A 22,497-nucleotide genomic window follows, 5' to 3' on the forward strand; every position below is an offset into this window, starting at 1 on the left:
ATTAATAAATGCATTCAAATAAACATTCACCAAGGTAGAGGAATAAACAATCTATCAAGGCAAGCAAGGTCAATGGTTGATACACGTTACATTCTGGATTATGCTGGATCACAACTTAAATAGCTTCGTTGCTGATCTGGAAACACCTGGTGAATTTCACAGCCTTAAGAAACATCTGGTGAATTTTCATAGTTCTAAGCCTCTGCTATGCCGTCCCTTACACTCTTATCTACCTAACAAACAACCTGTTCCCCGAACCTAAAACCCACAGATAAGCACAGTCAGTAGTTATTACGCTTTCCCGGTCTTCCTTTTGTACACATGTCTTTTATGGTTTTCCAAAGTTATAATCTTCCAGAACATACAATTTTCACTGATGTATTTTATTATGATATTAAAAAAACATTTATATGTATGAAATTAAATTGCAGCATATGGCCACCACAGACAAACACCTTCAATCAGGGGTTCCCAACCTCCAGGATCTAATGCCTGATGATCTGAAGTGAAGCTGATGTAATAATAATAGAAATAAAGTGCACAATAAATGTAATATGCTTGAATCATCCTGAAGCTATTCCCCCACCATGGTCCGTAGAGAAACTGTTTTCCACAAAACCAGTCCCTGGTGCCAAAAACATTGGGGACCACTGCCTTAATTCTTTTAAGGTTAACAGCACTGTGTTATTCTCTGTTGTTGGAAATTTAGGTTGTCCAAAAAATATATAAATTTTATTTTTTACAACAGTCCAAATTTTTTCATGATTATATGGGTCACACTTCAACAGTAAGAAAAAGACCTCTCATAAGCTGATGTACCAAATACTGCTAGATTTTATCAAATAGATTATGAATATAATTGAGTTAAAACTATATCAGATACCCAAAGGAGCCTCGAGTACATAGAATTCAATTCAAATATTAAATAGAGGTGAGAAAGGAAATATGACTAGTTAGTACTCTAGAATAAAACAAGAGAACTTCTTAGAGCCATTTCACACCAGTCAGAATGGCTGTGATCCAAAAGTCCACAAGCAATAAATGCTGGAGAGGGTGTGGAAAAAAGGGAACCCTCTTACACTGTTGGTGGGAATGCAAACTAGTACAGCCACTATGGAGAACAGTGTGGAGATTCCTTAAAAAACTGGAAATAGAACTGCCTTATGACGCAGCAATCCCACTGATGGGCATACACACCGAGGAAACCAGAATTGAAAGAGGCACGTGTACCCTAATGTTCATCGCAGGACATGGAAGCAACCTAGATGCCCATCAGCAGATGAATGGATAAGAAAGCTGTGGTACATATATACAATGGAGTATTACTCAGCCATTAAAAAGAATACATTTGAATCCGTTCTAATGAAGTGGATGAAACTGGAGCCTATTATACAGAGTGAAGTAAGCCAGAAAGAAAAACACCAATACAGTATACTAATGCATATATATGGGATTTAGAAAGATGGTAACGATAATCCTGTATGTGAGACAGCAAAAGAGACACAGATGTATAGAACAGTCTTTTGGACTCTGTGGGAGAGGGAGAGGGTGGGATGATTTGGAAGAATGGCATTGAAACATGTATAATATCATATATGAAACGAATCGCCAGTCCAGGTTCAATGCAGGATACTGGATGCTTGGGGCCGGTGCACTGGGATGACCCAGAGAGCCAGGAGCCTGTGTGAGGAATCCCGCCTGTGACAAAGGTAATGAGGAAGGAAGCCCGACAAAACGCAAAGGCGTGATCCAGCTTCGGGGGTTCCCCCTGAGTTTTCCTGAACATCTACCCCCAAAACCAGAGTCTGCCTGCTTTATTATTGTGCTTTTCACTCTTCGGACATTCTCTGGAAAAAAGTTAATTCAGGGCTTCAGTCTCCTGCATCAGCTCAAACCCCTTTGATGGCTCTCTAACTTGCCTGACAGGTTCCCCTGGACTTTTTGCAGCTTGTGAATTGCTTACAGCCCCCCAACCGTGAGAGGCACAAAGCTTAAAGCATCTTAAAGATACAGAGCCTTTTCTAAAGAGCTAAAAATTATATTGGTGACAGGTTTTCACTGTTGACTCAGTGACTGCTGCCAGGCCTCCATATTCTTTATCTTTTAGGCACCTGAGGGATATTAATCAACATAATCGGGATGCAGAAATAGGAATACAGTATTTTGATGTTAGCAACACTAGACTTTTGAGTTAATTACTTTTCTCTTTATAAATCACTATACTCCTTTTACTTGTTATAAATTGTTGTATCCTTGCTATGTAAGAATGTAACTTTATTTAGTGCTTTCTGAGAGTGGCACCAGACTTTGGGAAGAACAACACTGTTAGGGCAAATAAGTCTTCTGGTTGACAAACCCTTATCAGAAAAAGGGCTGTAAAATGTTAATTGGCCCTCTGGCCAGAAGATGATGTAAATCACCTAAGACTTGTGTATACAACTAGGTATGCAGAGGGAGAGCCTGCTCTCAATAAGAGTCAGGGCTGCTGATGCTGCATAATTTTATATTATCCATTGATCTCTATGTACAAAATAAGGTATAAAAGGCTTTTCTGGACAATAGAGGACGGGCCAGTCGCTGGACTGGTTTCCCCCGTGTCTCCTCTTTACTCTTTCTGGCTGAATTCCCATCTGGAGCAAGGAGGCTCGCCACGTCTACTAATTTGCCCTGGCTTTTAAGTCCCGTGAGAGAGGGAGCCCAGTGCGCGGCACCCTCCACTATTCAAACTAGCACCGGTGGCCTAATGTAGATGGTGCAAGCTTCTTGTCCTGGAGTTTTATTGGCTTTCCCCGTAAACCACGTTATTCAGCCTCTTTTCTCCACTAAATTTTCCTACTATACTATTTTTTCCTAATCTCTCTTTATATTTCTAATTAAATAAATTTTTTCCTCGCCTACGCCATCTCCCCTTCGAATTCCCTGGATCGACCGGGGCAGGACCCCAGCACCAGAGGGGTGGTATGGGGAGGGAGGAGGGAGGGGGGTTCAGGGTGGGGAACACATGTACACCTGTGGCAGATTCATTTTGATGTATGGCAAAACCAATACAATATTGTAAAGTAATTAACCTCCAATTAAAATAAATAAATTTATATTAAAAAAGAAAAAATAGTAAAATAAAAAGAAAAAAATTTACAATCATTTTTGAACCATTTGGTTATTTTAATTAATGGCAATTATGACTGAGGAATAAGAATTGATACCTAAATCTGAGGTTTCAATACAGTGAATATGAAAGGTTAGACCTTTAGAAAAATTAATTCAGTTTTTTTTGCTAAATAGAGAAGACAATGAGAGCATAAATTTAGTCTCAGACAAAAAGAATCAGATATTTTCAAAAAGAGAAAAGGACTTAGACATTTTTCCAAAGAATATTTGAAGATGGCCAATAATCATGTGAAAATTTGCTCAATGTCACTAATAGAGAATTACAAATCAAAACTACAGTGAGCTACCACTTCACACCTATCTATAACACAGAAAGCAAGTGTTAGTGAGGATGTGGAAAAATTAGAAAATCCATGCATTGCTGGCAGGAATGTAAAATGGCACAGCGGCTATGAAAACAGTGCATGATTCTCCCCCAAAATAAACAGAATAACCACATGTCCCGACAATTTCACTTCAGGGTGTGTACCACCCAAAATTTGGTTTTGAACAGATGTTTGTATAGCAGTGTCCACAGCAGCATTGTTCACAATAGCCAAAGACAGAAACAACCCAGATGTCCATCAATTGATGGACAAGCAAACAAAATGGGGTACATACATTCAATGGAACGCTATTCAGCCTCAGAAAGGGAGCAAATGCTGACATGCAACAGGTATGAACCTTGAAGACATCACGCTGAGTGAAATTAGTCAGACACAAAAGATACATATTGTATGATTCTGTTTACATGAGGTTCTTGCACAGTCAAATTCTTAGACACAGAAAGTAAAACTGTGGTTTGTTGTCAGAGGATAAAGGAAAAGGAGAATGGGCCGTTTATTGTTTACTGGGTACAGAGTCTCCGTTTGGGAAGACGTAAAAATCCTAGAGATGGGTGCTCGTAATGGTTCTTCAATAGTGTGAGTATATTCATTCCATGAAAACAGTCAGCCTAAAAATGGTTAAAATGCTCAGCTTCATATAATGTATATTTGATCACAACTAAAAATAAAGAACCAGATCTATCAACCTTGATGCTTTTATCCTTCAACTAAAATGCAGTAAGAGAGTGCAGAGAAAGATAAGTTTATAAGTAGCTGGGTACTATTGCACTCCACAAACATAGCTATACTTGTAGCCCAAAATAGATATTATCAGCTATAATGAGGACAGAATGATAATGTTTCACTGCCTTCTAGAGGACAGCCTCTAAATAGAAGAGTACCGGGAATTACATATTTGTAAGGCATGTGACTGGTTTTAAAATCCACTCACCCAGAGCTTATAATATTAAATAATAAATGATCACCATGGAGCCCACCATAACGACAGTAAGACAGATAAAGATCCAAACCCATCCTGATCATGTGGGCACAACTGTTACAGAGGATTGGGATATCCCACCTGGAAATACACCACTTTGGCAGAGAGATTATTCTGAGCTGAAGAAAAAGAAGAGACACAGATAAGTTTCCTATCCTCCCCTGGTTCTCAATCACCAAAGATGACTCTAGACTCTTTCCACCTCAGAGATGACACCAAGAGAAATGTATACGACAAACGTTACTAAAACAACCCTTATGTTCCATCAATTTCCCCCATAATGTTTACCTTCACACAGTAGCTAAGCCTAAAAGCCTGAATCCCTTTCCCTCTATCTTGACACTCATCTACAAATGTACCGTCCTTCATTGAGATGCTGCATAAGCCCACGTTCTAACCCTTCCTTTGAGTGACCTATCACTGAGTTTTTCCTGTGTGTGTGCATGCTGCAGGTGTTAATAAATTGTTTTGCTTCTGATAATCTGTCTTTTGTCAGTTTAATTTCCAGGGCCCTACCCAAAGGAACCTAAGAAGGTAAAGGAAAACATTTTTCTTTATTCACCTACACTCATCACTGTGGGAATATGGATGGGAAATGGGGAAAATAGCTAATGCCCATATGTCCAGAAAAACTATAATTCAAAAAGACCCATGCACCCCCATGTTCATAGCAGCACTATTCACAATAGCCAAAACATGGAAACAGCCTGAATGTCCATTGACAGATGAGTGGATAAAGAAGATGTTTAGATATATGCAATGGAATACTACTCAGTCATAAAAAAGAACAAAATAATGCCATTTTCAGCAACATGGATGCAACTAGCAATTATCATACTAAGTAAACACCATATGGTATCACTTACATGAAATCTAAAATATGACACCAATGAACCTATCTATGACACAGAAACAGAATCATGGAAATAAAGAACAGACTGGTGGTTGCCAATGGGAATGGAGTTGGGGAAGAGATGGCCCTCCTCCTGGTTGCAGTCAGTAGATATAAGCTTTTATAGATGAATGGATAAACAACAAGATCCTACTGTATAACACAGAGAACTATATTTAATATCTTATGATAAACCATAATGGAACAGGTAAAAATGTGACAAGGAAGCCTGGCATGCTGCAGTCTATGGGGTCACAAAGAGTCAGACATAACTTAGCCACTGAACAGCAACGTATGTATAACTGAATCATCTTGCCGTACGGCAGTAATTAACACAACACTGCAAATCAACTATACTTCAATTTAAAAGAGAGAGTTAATGCCCAAAAGCAGGAACATATAATTACTTAAAGAAAGAAATACTGTTTAGGTAAGACAATCTGTTAGGTAAGATTAGGTACTGTTAGGTACTGTTAGGTAAGATTAAAACAATCTTAATCAATGCCAGTTTAAGGAGCCTGTAGTTTCCTACAGGTTACCTAGCAGAATCAGAAAGCTGGGAAGTTTAACAAAGTTAGTAACTAGGATGTGTATCATTCAAACTGTGAGCACTGAATGTTGTTAAAACAAGCTTTATAATGAGCTTGATAAATAATAGAGGAAGTGGCTACACTGTGGATTGATTGGGTCATCAATATAAACTTACAAGAGGAATTTTTTTAAAACCTAACGTTACGCCATGATAATTGAGAATAAACTTTTGACTGATAGTATGGATTCAAAAGTTACTATATCTCAAACAACATAGATGGAAATGAAGATGGTATGGCTGAAAAACAGTATTGGAAGACCAAAAAGTGATTCTAGTAATAATGTAGACTCTGACATTAAATATGCATTGAAGGAATATGAGTAAAATTCCCTCATTAAATCCAAGAACAGGCAAACACCTGATATTTTACAGCGTTTAAAACAGGGACACTTAACTAAATATATAAAGTAAATATTGTGAATATATTATTCATCTATATCTCTAAAAGTTTATATATTAAAATGGGACTATATTTCAGGTTGCCTTATATTTGAGTAAATGGAAAATTTTATTTTTATAGAAGAAAACAGATATAACAAGAGTATTTATTTATATATTCATAATTTGCTCCATATAACTAAATATTCTGTTTGAGGTCAAGCACTTAACAGACACAGGAATGGGACTGAATGGGACTGGCGGAGATAGAAAGAACCAGTGTCAACAGCAACATACCAGGTGATTCTATGTCACCTCTTCCCTCATGATTCACATAATTCCAAAACATCTGTTCTCTGGTAGACTGCCCAGAGTCCAGTACCAAGGGTAATCCTCAAGGGTTCCTTAAATACATAAATATAGCATCTCGCATAGCAGAGAGACCCATAATGAAATGAAAAGCGGAGGAAGGTCGAAGGGAGGCAAGGACAATACCCAGCTCTATCTGCCCTGTGAGGGAACAAACAAAGGCCACTTTGCACACCACTGCAGGGAAGTTGCTGACCTCACTGAGGAGGGTACCGTACTGTTCCGAACACGCCACTACGTACTCCATACAGAAAACTTTCTCTTCATTTGCTTGGAAGTTAATTTGGGTCAGGAAATAAACAAAAATAAAACATTAAAAACATCCCTACCAAAAGATTCCAGTTGGTGGCCAGTTAACCTTAATTTTATTTTTAAAAATAAGTTTACTGGTGATTTAATAGCAAGAGCAAACTTAGTAAATACAATGTTTTCCTGCCAAGTTGTCCACAGGCAGTATCACAAATGTAAAGATAGTTGTCTAGAGTTCAGTGACTTCCTGTTTAGTATTATATATAAAACAGAGGACAATGTGGGTAAGCAAGACAGAAATAACAAATCTTTTAATCAATTTTGCCTTGATTTTTCTTGACAAACACATTATGTGAGAAATACAGAGCTATATCTCCCTGAGGGAATTTTTTTTTTTTTTAAATCACAAATGATGAAAGAACTCTTCCTTGAAATAGGTATCAGGAGGAAAACATCACTAAAAAGGCAAGGTTAAAAACAACAACAACAACAAAAACCACATCATAACAGCAAAGCAACTGTAGCTTATTGACTCCAACTAGAAGCTATACAATAAAGAAATGATGAGCTTTTACTTAAAACCAACACATTGTATGGTACATTTTTGGGGAAAAAAATGTTCAATGATGAAAATATCCATTAAATTGTGTTCGTGTGTTTAAAAGTTACATGATTGATGCACAGAGATGGGGAGGGGAGGAGTCAGGAAGGATGCGGAAAATGCATTCTAATCCCTTACCATTTCGTCCGGGTTACAGCTGCACTGTTGCATGTCCTGAGGGTACATGCTCATCATGTGTCCCACTTCTTGAGGCTCGGGCAGTTCACGATCCGGGAACCACTGTGTACCAAAGTGAACCTCCTTCATGGACGGAACAGGAGCAGCTTCTTGAATGTGTGATGAGGGATACGACTCCAGGGACTGAAGTTGGTCTTGATAGAGCTCATATTCTTCATCAACAAGCATTTCTCTTTCTTCACCCATCTCCTGCAGCCTAGGGACCATGAATTCATGCATTTCCCAGGTCTCCTTGCTATTGTCTATCTCTTTTTGATGGGACTGGAAAGCCTTTCCCAAATTTAGAAACGGTTCATCCACAAGCTCTTCTTTAAAATAGGGCTCATCTCTAAATCCCTGTGAATAAAAATTGCAAAACAAAACGAAACTTTAAACTCTGTCTTAAAGCTGCACTCTACACATTAACTGGAAAATTAACCCCTGGCATAACTGCAGTAACAGTATTATATGCCAATGCATGGTTAACCCGAACAGCTCTCCATTACAATAAAGGAAAATATAACCTTACTGCCACACAAACCTCAACCTGGAAAAGAAACAACAAAAGAGGCAACAATCTGCCTTTGGCAAGGTGACTGAGTAGTCTAAAAGGTTCCTTACACATTAACCACCTGAAAATTCTCAGAAGCAGGAATTTTGTTAAACTGCTACACTGAATGTTTAACTTATGCATCTCATATAAAAAGTAACACATAAGTATGGATGCACTCATACCATCTCAGAAGAAAACAAAGACTTAAAAGTCAGGATTATCAGGTTTATGTAACTCAAAAGTTCATGGCTCTTTGAATGTTTACAAAACCTTCTCTATAAACTAAAGATACAAGGAATATGTGCAACTACTTTGAGTATGACTCTTTCATAATACACCATTTAACAAAAGTTGATTTTTGCATTTGCACTAATAATATAAAACAAAAAGGAATTAATTATTTCTTAATTATTTTTTATTATTAATTCAAACTTCACTAATCAAAAGAGCAAGAATATAGAACTAAAGCTAGATGGTCCCCACACATGAGCAGGAATTTTGTTGAGTTCTTAGGAACACTTGAGGAATATATGAATCAGCTGAGCCTTTGACCTAACTTCAAGGGACCTGAGGGTGCTAAGCACAATAAGGCCCAATTCCCTCTGAAGGATCAATGACATTTCCTATTTTAAGTCCTAGTCATTAAATATCAATAAATGTACATTCGTGAAAAGAATCTACACCTTCCCATTGCTTCCTCACTTGTAGCTAGACATCATTGCAGGGATGCTTTTAAGTTAATATAGTGAGGCAAATACTGTAACCTATTTAAAAAAAGAAAAAAAACTGTATTTAGAAGGTATATTTAAACATGTCACACAGTTAAGAAATTGTAACAAAAAATGTATAAACTGAAAAAAATATATAATGGACACTACAGTACTACATATCAGGTTTCGACACTGTCAACAAACTATGCAAAGAATATCAAAAGACAGTTGTTATCAAGTTAAGAAAAACCATACTCTAACTGCTAAAAGCAAAATAAACACAATTCACTTTAAGAGTGAAAAAGGAACAGTTTCAAAATATACTTTCTAATATTAAAGTATAAAGTAACATTTGACTAAATAATTCTTCTTTAGAAAGTATTCAATAAGTTCTTCTGGGGAAAAAAAAGTTCTTTAGTATAGCTCTTGTTCTACAGCATTTTAAATGCAGGTCTATTTTCAAAACTCTCTGCTCTCAAAATTTTAAGAGTGTATTAGTGATATAAAGTCAGGTATGTTTGTTCTTTGAAAATGTCTTATACCTAGCCGATGTCATTTATGGAGGCAATGTGATACAAAAGAGAAAAGATTTCAGTTTAAAAAAATTTTTTTAAGGGGGAGACTATTTAATTTGTATCTATTTAGCCAAGACAGTAAGAACAAACTTTTGTCTTCTTTATAATAGCAACTGTTTACATGGGAAAAAAATGTACTAAATACCTGGGGTGCTTCAAGTATTAAAGATGAATTTATATCATGAATTGTTCCTGAAATCTCAGTCTTGTCTTCATTATTGCTTGAAAGTAAAATGTGACTTTCTTCCTCTTTATCACCTTCCTGAAAACAGAAGCATTTAAAATTTTTTTAGCATGATTGAAGAATTGTTTTGTAAACCATGAACATATTTTTTATTGAATTCTAACTGAAGCTCCAATACGTTGGCCACCTCATATGAAGAGTTGACTCAGTGGAAAAGACCCTGATGCTGGGAGGGATTGGGGGCAGGAAGAGAAGGGGAAGACAGAGGATGAGGCTGGATGGCATCACCAACTTGATGGACATGAGTTTGAATGAACTCCAGGAGTTGGTGATGGACAGGGAGGCCAGGCATGCTGTGATTCATGGGGTCTCAAGGAGTCGGACACGACTGAGCGACTGAACTGAACTGAACTGACATACATGGAGAAGGCAATGGCAACCCACGCCAGTACTCTTGCCTGGAAAATCCCATGGATGGAGGAGCCTGGTGGGCTGCAGTCCATTGGGTCGCAAAGAGTCAGACATGACTGAGTGACTTCACTTTCACTTTTCACTTTCATGCAATGGAGAAGGAAATGGCAACCCACTCCCGTGTTCTTGCCTGGAGAATCCCAGGGATGGGGATACCTGGTGGGCTGCCATCTATGGGGTTGCACAGAGTCGGACACGACTGAAGCGACTTAGCAGCAGCAGCAACTGACATACAACATTATATTAGTGTTAAGTATACAACATAATGATTTGGTATATGTATATGTTGCAAAATAATCACCATGAAAACATTTGCAACTTTCAAATATACCACACAGTATTGTTATCTACAGTCCTCATGCTGTACCTTACATCCTTAGGACTTATAACTGGAGGTTTGTATCTTTTGACCACCTGCACCCATTTCGCCGACTCCCAGCCCCCAGCTCTGGCAACCAAAGAAGCACTTCTGTACTGAAGAAAACATTTTGGTTTCAAATGTTTTTCAAATTAATTCTCATCTTTTGATTAAGTGCAAGTACATAGTACTTAATGTACATTGTTTCATTAGACCAAACTTTTCTTTAATTGCCGGGGGCCAGCGTGAGGAACTCCGCCCATGGCAAAGGTCAGGAGGAAGGAGGCTTGGCATACGCAAAGGCGTGATCAAGCCTCAGGAAACCCCCTGTTCCCGAGCATCTAACCCCAAAGCCAGAGTCTGTTTTATGCTCTCACCTACACCTCTGACTTTACGGGGGCTCTCCCCCATAACCGTTTCTCTCGGAGAAGGAGTAAACGTGCAGCTCCAAGGCAATAAAAATTCTTGGGCGTGAAAAGAGTGTTTCAGCTTACGGACTCCTCTGAAGGTTATCTAGCCCACCTGTACAGGTTAGTCCGGCCACATGTGATTGTTTACAGCCTCCCAATCTGAGAGGCACGAGATGTTTTAGACTTACTAAAGGCAAAATCTTTTGGGGAGTTAGAAATTATTAGTATAGTGTGTTGGTTAGGAATTATATTGGTGAAGGGTTCTTCATTTGTTGTGTCAATAATTGCTGCTAATTCCCTGCTCTGGGTGGGACAAGGATGTCTCAGGTCAAACCTCTCTGCTGACAGACTAGCTTGTGTGACAGGATTATCCATACTCCTGCCACATGATTGTTTACTACCTCTCAACCATAAACAGCACAGAGAATTTTGGAGTATTTGGAGAGTCTTAATTAGCATAGGGCTTTTTCTTCTTGTTGAGTCAATGATTGCCGCCAGGCCTCCATATCCTTAGGTACCTGGGAATATATTAATCAATGTATTTGGAATATAGAAAAGGAAATATAGTAGTTTTTGATGTTAGCAATACTAGACTTTTTGAGTTAATGGATTTTCTCTTTTGTAATAGATCACTGTACTTTGTTATAAATCACTGTGTCCTTGCTATGTAAGAATGTAACTTTATCATATCTGAAGACTAAACAGATCTTAAGGGGAGCATTGGTGAAAGGATTTTCATTTGTTGGGCTGATGTTTGCTAAATCTCCATGTTCCCTACACTTATAATAAATATAACTAGCATATAGGAAGAAATAAGTATTAACCTTTAAGCATATAGGAGAAATAAGTATTAACCTTTAAGATTAATCATGTTAACCTTGGGTTAAATAAATTCCTTTCTTGATTGTAACTCACTACACCCTCACCCTATAGGAATGTAACTTTATTTGGAGGGTGGTGCCTGGTTTAAGAAAAAACACCCTTGGAAGAAATAAGTTTTTTGGTTATCAGAAAGAAAGGATCATAAAATGTCAGCAGGTCTCACTCATGGCCAGAAGATGATGTACCCTTTTTTATACATTTATGTGAAGCACCTGATTTTGATAAAGGTCAGGACTGCTGACCCCTTCGTGACTCTGTATTCATCCCTATGTGTAACAAAAGGTATATAAGCAAACCTAAAAATAAGAAATCGGATCAGTTTCCGGAAAGACTGATTCCCCCATATCGCTTCTTTCTTGCTCCCGTTTTTCTGGCTGAATTCCCATCTGGAGCATGGATGCTATTCCACGTAATCCAAGTTATTCAGCCTCTTTTTCTCCACTAATCTTCCTACTACACTATCCATTTCTAATCTCTCTATATCTGTGATTAAATATGTATTTTTCCAAAGACGCCGACTCCGTCCCCACCTTCGAATCACCCTGGATCCACTGGGGCTGGACCCCGGGATTTAATAATTTTTAAAAAGCCATATTCAGGTCAAAACTTCTCCAACTTTTAATTCTTTTTAGGTATTCCTTAAATAAAAAATCACTTTCCCAGGAACAGACCTTAATATTAAGAAATGCCTAAGTTTATACAGGATGATACTCAAAATATTTAACAATGGTACAGTGTAGCCACTCTCCATCAGAAGGACAACCATCCTAGTGCTCACCAGCTCAGCATCAGTTCCAGGTAATAACACAGCCACTATCTACCAAGTCCTAGCTATACATCACAATCCATGGTAGACACTTACATGCTTTGTCTCAGCTTAATCTTTATATTAAGAACTGAGTACCAGTTCTATTTATTTATTCTATTAAGTCAGGATTTTATATTTACATAAAAATAATAGCAAATATATATATTTATGTATATGTATATCACAGGTACAGGTCTTAGCACTTTAAATATATCAATTTATTTAATATATTTATTAACATATTAATATATATTCTAAGAAGTAGGTGCCCTTAATAACCCTATTTAACAGATAAGTAACAGATGCACAGTAATTTGCTCAAAGTTACATAACTAGGCAGTTACAGACCCAGAATTTGAATCCTGGCCATCTTGTTTTAGAGCCTGTGCTCTAAACTAGCATGCTGCTGCTGCTAAGCTGCTTCAGTCGTGTCTGACTCTGTGCGACCCCATAGATGATCTCCTACCAGGCTCCTCTGTCCCTGGGATTCTCCAGGCAAGAACACTGGAGTGGGTTGCCATTTCCTTCTCCAATGCATGAAAAAGAAAAGTGTCACTCAGTCATGTCTGACTCTAGCATACTACATGGTCCCAAGGAGGAACTGGTGAGGTTAAATAATAGGCACAGAGACACATAGCTTGGCAAATCACAGAGCTAAGCCAAACCCACAGTTGTCTGGCTCAGTAACTCCACCAACAGTTCTGTCCTGTGAGTTCTGAAGATACAGTGTCTTTGTTTCATTAATTTATTTCTCGTATTATTTTTGGCTGTGCTGGGCCTTCGTTGCTTTGCACAGGCTTTCTCTAGCAGCGGTGAGTGGGGGCTACTCTTCACCGCAGTGCACAGACTTCTCACTGTGGCAACTTCTCTTGTGGGGCACAAGATTTAGGCACACAGGCTTCATAGTTATAGTGTGTGAGCTCAATAAATAGTTGGGGTGTGCAGGCTCTAGGGTGCACGGGCTTCAGTAGTTCTGGAGCACAGGCTCAGTAGTTTGACTCACGGGCCCTGGACCATGTGGGCTTCAGCAGTTGCGGCACGTGGTTTCAGTAGCTGCGGCTCGCAGGCTCTAGAGCGCGAGCTTGGTAGTTGTGGCACATAGGTTTAGTTGTTCTGCAGAATGTGGACTCTTCCCAGATCGGGGATCAAATCCATGTGCCCTGCACTGGCAAGCAGATTCTTATCCACTGTGCCACCAGGGAAGTCCGATACGATGCACTTTTTAAAGTCAGCTCATTCATTTTTTATCTAGGACCTTTGAGGTGAGTTTGTGGAAAAGAGAAGTCACATTTGTAGTTAACAGGAAAATATATAGATAATAAGTGCCGGGGGCCAGCATGAGGAACTCCGCCCATGGCAAAGGTCAGGAGGAAGGAGGCTTGGCATACGCAAAGGCGTGATCAAGCCTCAGGAAACCCCCTGTTCCTGAGCATCTAACCTCAAAGCCAGAGTCTGTTTTATGCTCTCACCTACACCTCTGACTTTACGGGGGCTCTCCCCCATAACCGTTTCTCTCGGAGAAGGAGTAAACGTGCAGCTCCAAGGCAATAAAAATTCTTGGGTGTGACGAGAGTGTTTCAGCTTACGGACTCCTCTGAAGGTTATCTAGCCCACCTGTATAGGTTAGTCCGGCCACATGTGATTGTTTACAGCCTCCCAATCTGAGAGGCACGAGATGTTTTAGACTTACTAAAGGCAAAATCTTTTGGGGAGTTAGAAATTATTAGTATAGTGTGTTGGTTAGGAATTATATTGATGAAGGGTTCTTCATTTGTTGTGTCAATAATTGCTGCTAATTCCCTGCTCTGGGTGGGACAAGGATGTCTCAGGTCAAACCTCTCTGCTGACAGACTAGCTTGTGTGACAAGATTATCCATACTCCTGCCACTATGCACATGACTGTTTACTACCTCTTAACCATAAACAGCACAGAGAGTTTTGGAGTATTTTGAGAGTCTTAATTAGCATAGGGCTTTTTCTTCTTGTTGAGTCAATGATTGCCGCCAGGCTTCCATATCCTTAGGCACCTGGGAATATATTAATCAATGTATTTGGAATATAGCAAAGGAAATATAGTAGTTTTTGATGTTAGCAATACTAGAACTTTTGAGTTAATGAGTTTTCTCTTCTGTAATAGATCACTGTGCTTTGTTATAAATCACTGTGTCCTTACTATGTAAAAATGTAACTTTATCGCTATCTTAAGACTAAATAGATCTTAAGGGGAGGATTGGTGAAAGGATTTTCATTTGTTGGGCTGATGTTTGTTGCTAAATCTCCATGTTCCCTGCCCTTATAATGAATATAACTAACATATAGGAGAAATAAGTATTAACCTTTAAGATTAATCATGTTAACCTTGGGTTAAATAAATTCCTTTCTTGACTGTAACTCACTACACCCTCACCCTATAGGAATGTAACTTTATTTGGAGGGTGGTGCCTGGTTTAAGAAAAAACACCCTTGGAAGAAATAAGTTTTTTGGTTATCAGAAAGAAAGGATCATAAAATCCCTAAGACCTTTTTATGTGAAGCACCTGATTTTGATAAAGGTCAGGACTGCTGACCCCCACATGACTCTGTATTCATCCCTATGTGTAACAAAAGGTATATAAGCAAACCCAAAAATAAAGAAATGGGGTCAGTTTCCGGAAAGACTGATACCCCCATGTCGTTCTTTCTTGCTCTTCGTTTTTCTGGCTGAATTCCCATCTGGAGCATGGATGCTATTCCACGTAATCCAAGTTATTCAGCCTCTTTTTCTTCACTAATCTTCCTACTACACTATCCGTTTCTAATCTCTCTCTATATCTGCAATTAAATATGTATTTTTCCAAGGACGCTGACGCCATCCCCACCTTCGAATTCCCTGGATCCACTGGGGCTGGACCCTGGCAAATAAGTATCTACATGAGATTATAATATATGATTACATAATATCTATATTATATAGATAGTACATATCTATACCTATGGTATAAGACTTAACAAAAAAGAATTCTGTTCTCCTGTTACATATGCATAGTCTTTCTGCCTGAACTTGACTTTGGACCTTTTTATTCACATTCTCCCCCCAGTTCTGCTGAGGACAGAACAAATGCTCAGCAAACACTAGGTGATGGCATAAGTGGCCACCCACTGGACTGTGAGAAAGAGACAGAGACAGATAGGCCTCAGAAAAGACCCATGCGTGGCTATTTACCATTCACAGACAGTTTTGCTTAAAGAACCCAGATGTTAAAGAAGCAATGCTTAGTGGTAATTCCACTAAGAATTTCTATGTTCTTGAAAGTGACTTTCTCTCATTCCTTTACTGGCCTCATACTCCCCAGCACCCTGGCAGCCTTTTACCCACTGAGGGAAGCTGAGGCAAGGAGCCCCCTCACAACTGTGCATTTCAAAACCTCTCAGAGCAGGACTCCAAGGCCCCAAGGTTTCTGCAGCTCTAGCTCTACCAGAAACAGAAGCAGGAACCCACAGCCAGCTGGTGTTACGTTCTGCTCTTTACACTGCCTGAGACTTCTTTAAACTGCTTGAAAGTAAAGTCACACTGTTTAGGTCCTTTAGGCCATAAATAATTAGGACTTCCTCTGGCAACCCCAATAATCAGGCAAATAATCATCAGGGAAAATCTAGACAAAGTTCTTGCCACGATCCAAAATGCCAATAAAGAGGTCCCCCAAAACACATCAAACTTCCCCCTCCTTAATCTGTCCCAAAATCAAACCAAGCGTCTCATGGTATATATTGACCATGGCAAAACTCACACACCAAATACATAATACAGTCAAGACCTTGCCTTAGCTATGTGCCATATTCCATTTTGAAGTGCTTAAAGTAACTGATAGGTATAATATATAGGCATCTTTATGTGTAATATGTGATGAATAATATATGAAGGTCATGTGAAATTCTCCAGTGCAAAAATATTATGCGTAATACATGAATCTATCTACATCTTACAAATGAACATATAACTGTATATAGACAGATATCTATCTATATGAACACTCATTGTTGTTGTTAAGTCTCTATGTCATGTACAACTCTTTTGTGATCCCCATAAACTGTAGCCTGCCAGGCTCTTCTGTCCATGGGATTTCCCAGACAAGAATACTGGAGTGTGTAGTCATTTCCTTCTCCAGGGGATCTTCCCACCCTAGGGATCAAACTTGCATCTCCTTCATAGACAGGTAGATTCTTTACCACTGAGACAGGAGGGAAGCCCATAGTATGCTAATATATTTCACAGAATAAAAGAACTTTTAGAGTTAAGAATGATCTTATCGATTCTCTAGTCTTTTTCAGTCTTCAGAAATGAAAAAGTAGGCTTAGAAAAATGGGGTACCTATGACCAAATTACCAGTACAATGTTTCTCAAAGTACAAAATTCTGCGTCAGAAATACAATGGTGACTCACATAAGGCAGATTCCTAAGAATCTGAGAACCTCCAAATCAGAATTTCTGAGAGTAGGACCTGGGAAACTGCATTTTAAACATCTTCAAGGTGATTCTTATGTCTATGTAATATGGGTGAATTTGAGACCCACTGAGGTAACTTGCAGCAAAATTAGAAACAGAGCCCAGATTTCTTGAAATCCAGTCCAACACTCTATTACAATCATGGTATCTGTTTCAGACATGCTGCATGAAACTGAACTAGTGACAACAACTTAAAATAGGAATATACAGCATGGCGACTAAGAACACAGGGTCTGAAGTCACTCCGCTGAGTTCATATTTCAACTCTGCCCCTTACTAATTATATCATCTTGGATAAGTTACTCAACTCTATGTCCGGACTAACTCATCTGTAATGATGGTAATAAGAGGACTACCTCCTCTTAAAGTTTCTGTGATGAGTAAACTAGTCTGTGTAAAGAGCTTACAATACGGACTGACATAAAGTTAGCACTCAATAATACTTCAATACCAATTATCAACTAGTCGTTTTTTAAGTGGGGCATTGGGGAACCTCAATAGCATCATAACTAATAATACTTCAGCCAGAAACAGTGATCTAGGGAAGTTGCAAAAAAAAAGAAAAGAAAGAAAAAGAAACAGTGATCTGACGTAGTACATGAAATTAAACAATAAGATGACTTCAGGGTAGCTTAACCAAATCAGAGTTTAGATGCTAGGGGTTACAAGGCACTGTGATGGTCAGAAAATCATATGATTTCATTGCAACATCATTAAAATGATAATGGTTAACTGATTTCAACTTGCTGAACCATTCTGACATTGTGCCCAAATGAAAGTTAAAACACGTAAACAGGCTTATTTTAATTCATGCAATATGGAATGCAGTGAGAACTTAGAGTTCTGTGCCAAAGGTATGAAGATAAAAGTAGTAGTAGTTGGACTACTAATGCTGGCAGCTAGTATGTAATGTGCTAAGCACTTAATAAATATCATCTTTAATCCTCAAAATCCTATGATGTAGACATTCCTTTTTCTGAGCATTAAGTCAAAGACATTAGGAAACTTGCACAAGGACACGTGTATAATATGCAGAGGAACAGAGATGTCAGGCCAGATGAATTTGTCTGCAAAATCCATGTTTTTAACTATTACAGTATTATCATTTACTATATTAACAAAATTCGACACTTACCACCAAAGGTTTACAGATGCCAAGGCGCACAGAGCCTGGTGGCACAGCTTTCAACACCTCCACAGCTTCAGCAAGTGTGATGTTATCCAAACAGTACTGATTGACTGAGACCAGACGGTCACCAGGCAATAGTTCTCCACCTCTTTCTGCCACACCATCCGGCACCAGGGAGCGGATCACAATCACTGATCTGGTGGGATCTAAGGGGTCCTAAAGATCAAGCGAAAATAGAAAGATGAGTCAGTCCTCTAAAAACAAATAGAGAGCCTTAAGACAGGTGTGCACTTCTTTGTGCACACTTCAGGGATATTGTGCATTTGGTTCCAGACCACTATAATAAAGCAGCTACCATAATAATGCGAGTCACATGAGTATTTTCATTTCCCCAGTGCACATAAAAGTTAAGCTTACACTATACTACACTCTCTCTACTGAGAGTGCAATAGCATTATGTTTCAAAAAAATGTTATATCTTAACTGAAAATACCTTAGCACTAAAAAATGCTAACCATCATCTGATGATACAGGGTTATTAACAAACCTTCAATTTGTAAAAAATGAAATATCTACAGAGTGCAATACAGCAGAGCTCAACAGAAAAGAGTATGTCTGACTATTTACTTTATGTGTCCAGTATTCTGGTGGTATTCTTCCAGAGACAAAATCTATTCAAATATCACTCTATACAGCCACAAGAATATCAGCTTGTATCAAAATAAAGATATAAACTTAACAATTTTAGTTGTATGTATGAGTTACTGCTCAATACATATAAATTTCTTTTTTAAAATTGTGGTAATTAATACTTTGTTGTATCACAAAAGGTCTAGGGAAGAGATACAGGTTCAATCCCTGGGTTGGGAAGATTCCCTGGAGTAGGAACTGGCAACCTGCTTCAGCAGGAATTTTCTTGCCTGGAAAATTCCATGGACAGAAGAGCCTGGTGGGCTACAGTCCATGGGGTCGTAAAGAGTTGGACATGACTGAGCGACTAAGGACACAGCACAAAAGGTGTAGGGAGAGTTGGGAAAGGCTCTGACATCCTGAAGCACAGTCATACTATGGACCTAAAACAAGCCCATCTATGATCGTTCTTGGGCAACAGGCAAGCTCTAAGATAAGTGTATTATGGGAAATGATACTCCATTCTTCAGCACTCGACCAGTATAAAATCTTCTCACTAAATCATTTAAATTCCAAAAAGAAATGAAAACCATGGCATATATCACTGCATTTCAAAAGTATATTTAAAAATAATATAACCTAAAATTATGACATGGTATAGATACCCCTAGTTGAAGGAGTACATCAAGGCTGTATATTGTCACCCTGCTTATTTAACTTGTATGCAGAGTACATCATGAGAAATGCTGGGCGAGAAGAAGCACAAGCTGGAGTCAAGATTGCCGGGAGAAATATCAATAAGCTCAGATATGCAGATGACACCGCCCTTATGGCAGAAAGTGAAGAGGAATTAAAAAGCCTCTTGAAGAAAGTGAAAGAGGAGAGTGAAAAAGTTGCCTTAAAGCTCAACATTCAGAAAACTAAGATCATGGCATCTGGTCCCATCACTCCATGGGAAACAGATGGGGAAACAGTGGAAACAGGGTCAGACTTTATTTTGGTGGGGTCTCCAAAATCACAGCAGATGGTGATTGCAGCCATGAAATTAAAAGACGCTTACTCCTTGGAAGGAAAGTTATGACCAACCTAGATAGCATATTCAAAAGCAGAGACATTACTTTGCCAACAAAGGTCCATCTAGTCAAGGCTATGATTTTTCCTGTGGTCATATATGGATGTGAGAGTTGGACTGGGAAGAAAGCTAAGCACTGAAGAATTGATGCTTTTGAACTGTGGTGTTGGAGAAGACTCTTGAGAATCCCTTGGACTGCAAGGAGATCCAACCAGTCCATCCTAAAGGAGATCAGTCCTGGGTGTTCATTGGAAGGACTGATGCTGAGGCTGAAACTCCAATACTTTGGCCACTTCATGCAAAGAGTTGACTCATTGGAAAAGACCCTGACGCTGGGAGGGATTGGGGGCAGGAGGAGAAGGGTACGACAAAGAATCAGATGGCTTGATGGTATCACCGACTCGATGCATATGAGTTTGGGTGAACTCCGGGAGTTGGTGATGGACAGGGAGGCCTGGCGTGCTGAGATTCATGGGGTCACAGAGTCAGACACGACAGAGCAACTGAACTGAACTGAACTGAGGTGAAAACTATTCTAATATAGAGAAAATGAATATCAATTCATGAATAAAGCTGATGTTTTATTGGGAGGGCCCTCATCTATTGGGACGGCCCCCTATTTCTTTTCATTAAGCACAGAAAATAACACTGCTGCTGTTGCTGCTAAGTCATTTCAGTCGTGTCCGACTCTGTGCGACCTCATAAACAGCAGCCCACCAGGCTCCACCATCCCTTGGATTCTCCAGGCAAGAACACTGGAGTGGGTTGCCATTTCCTTCTCCAATGCATGAAAGTGAAAAGTGAAAGTGAAGTTACTCAGTCCTGTCCAACTCTTCATGACTGCATGGACTGTAGTCCACCAGGCTCCTCCGTCCATGGGATTTTCCAGGCAAGAGTGCTGGAAAATAACACTAAAACTCTATAAATAAATTTGGCTGATGAACCGGTTTATAGCCACACTATCATTTTTTTATTTTATTCAGTACTGGTATATAGCACTTACTATGTGTCAGGCTGTGTTCTAAGTGCTTGACAATCATTAATTCAATTATTCCTTACAGCAAACCCATCCCTTGCTTGGCTTGTGTACTTTGCTCCTACTGTTTCATTACGCACATACTGTTCCATATAGGTCAGTACTTTGGCCACCTCATGTGAAGAGTTGACTCATTGGAAAAGACTCTGATGCTGGGAGGGATTGGGGGCAGGCAGAGAAGGGGACGACCGAGGATGAGATGGCTGGATGGCATCACTGACTCGATGAACGTGAGTCTGAGTGAACTCCAGGAGATGGTGATGGACAGGGAGGCCTGGCGTGCTGCAATTCATGGGGTCACAAAGAGTCAGACCCGACTGAGCGACTGAACTGAACTGAACTGAGATTCTACTACTGCTGGTTTCTATTAAACCCCTCCTGACAAAGTAACAACGACCACCTTTTGTGTTAGAATTGCAAGACTTTGAAATCACAAAAGTGAGAATTTGCCATGTTCCAGGCTATGTCTGTTTGAAGTTGGCTGATGGTTCTTTTGAAGATTTCTGTTGCAGTTTTCTATACCTTTCTATTGTAGACATCGAGGCTTATTTTCCACACTGCATGGAATCTTAACCAAATATACCATATTTATATCAACAAAGGCTACAGAGCTAATCCCTTGAAAAATGCCTTCAAACCATTTATTTTACTTTCCTTAACGAAGCCTTGCGTTTCCAGTACCAAGAGATCCTAGGTAAATTTCTAATATACTCTGTTGTATAACACCACATACTTATCAAGAGGATTGGAAGTAAAAATAGTCATGGGAACTCACTAATAAAGTACAGTGTTAAACTATAATTACACCAATATTTTCAAGTAGAGGGAGCTGTTGCATAAGAAGAAAACAGAAAGGAACACACACAAAAAAAAGTACAGTGGTATATCAGCGGCAATCAGTGCAGTAATGTAAAGGAGCTGTCTGTTTTGTCGCCGACAACCATGAATCACAACACACTTTTTCATTCTGAAATATGAAACCGTTACATTTTAAGTTTGACACGCTAATAAATAAGCTGCACCATTATGTCCTTCATTTAGGATGTCAGTTTTTGATGGAAGGCTTTTTTATTGGGGGGGAAGGGAAACTACATAATAGCTTATTCCCCTCATGAAATGCACAGAAAGCAGCTGGCATTACTTCTTATTAATAATTACTAAACTTTCTCAGAGAAAACTGCAACAGTAAAATATACCAAAAGCAAATAAATGATTTCACTGGGTAGTGTAAGCCATCTCTGTAGTTTCATATAACACCTAATCAAAAAGTACTATTTTTAAGCCAAATAAATAGCTGAACTGGTTTTCAAGATGCAATCCAGTTGAAATAATAATTAGAAACATTTCAAAGGAAGATTAACCAGGAAATAATGGAAAGAGAAAATAGATTTTAGATTTCCTTTACAGGAAAATCATGGTGAGGACTTATTTCTACAAAATGCAACCGTCTTTCAACCACAAAGTA

General features: G+C 38.9%; 1 protein-coding gene across 3 annotated transcripts in view; it reads right to left on the bottom strand.

Annotated features, from left to right (window-relative positions):
• Positions 1-22,497, bottom strand: part of PATJ (PATJ crumbs cell polarity complex component) — a 364,628-nt gene that overhangs the window by 257,016 nt on the left and 85,115 nt on the right. For all 3 annotated transcript variants that reach the window (XM_068992464.1, XM_068992473.1, XM_068992482.1), the window contains exons 17-19: positions 18,301-18,510; positions 9,715-9,831; positions 7,693-8,088 (exon numbers count right to left, since the gene is read on the bottom strand). In XM_068992464.1, coding sequence (XP_068848565.1) covers positions 7,693-8,088; positions 9,715-9,831; positions 18,301-18,510 — 723 coding nt within the window. The remainder of the gene's footprint in view (positions 1-7,692; positions 8,089-9,714; positions 9,832-18,300; positions 18,511-22,497) is intronic.

This window comes from Capricornis sumatraensis, chromosome 2, assembly GCF_032405125.1.
Source record: "Capricornis sumatraensis isolate serow.1 chromosome 2, serow.2, whole genome shotgun sequence".
NCBI lineage: Eukaryota > Metazoa > Chordata > Mammalia > Artiodactyla > Bovidae > Capricornis > Capricornis sumatraensis.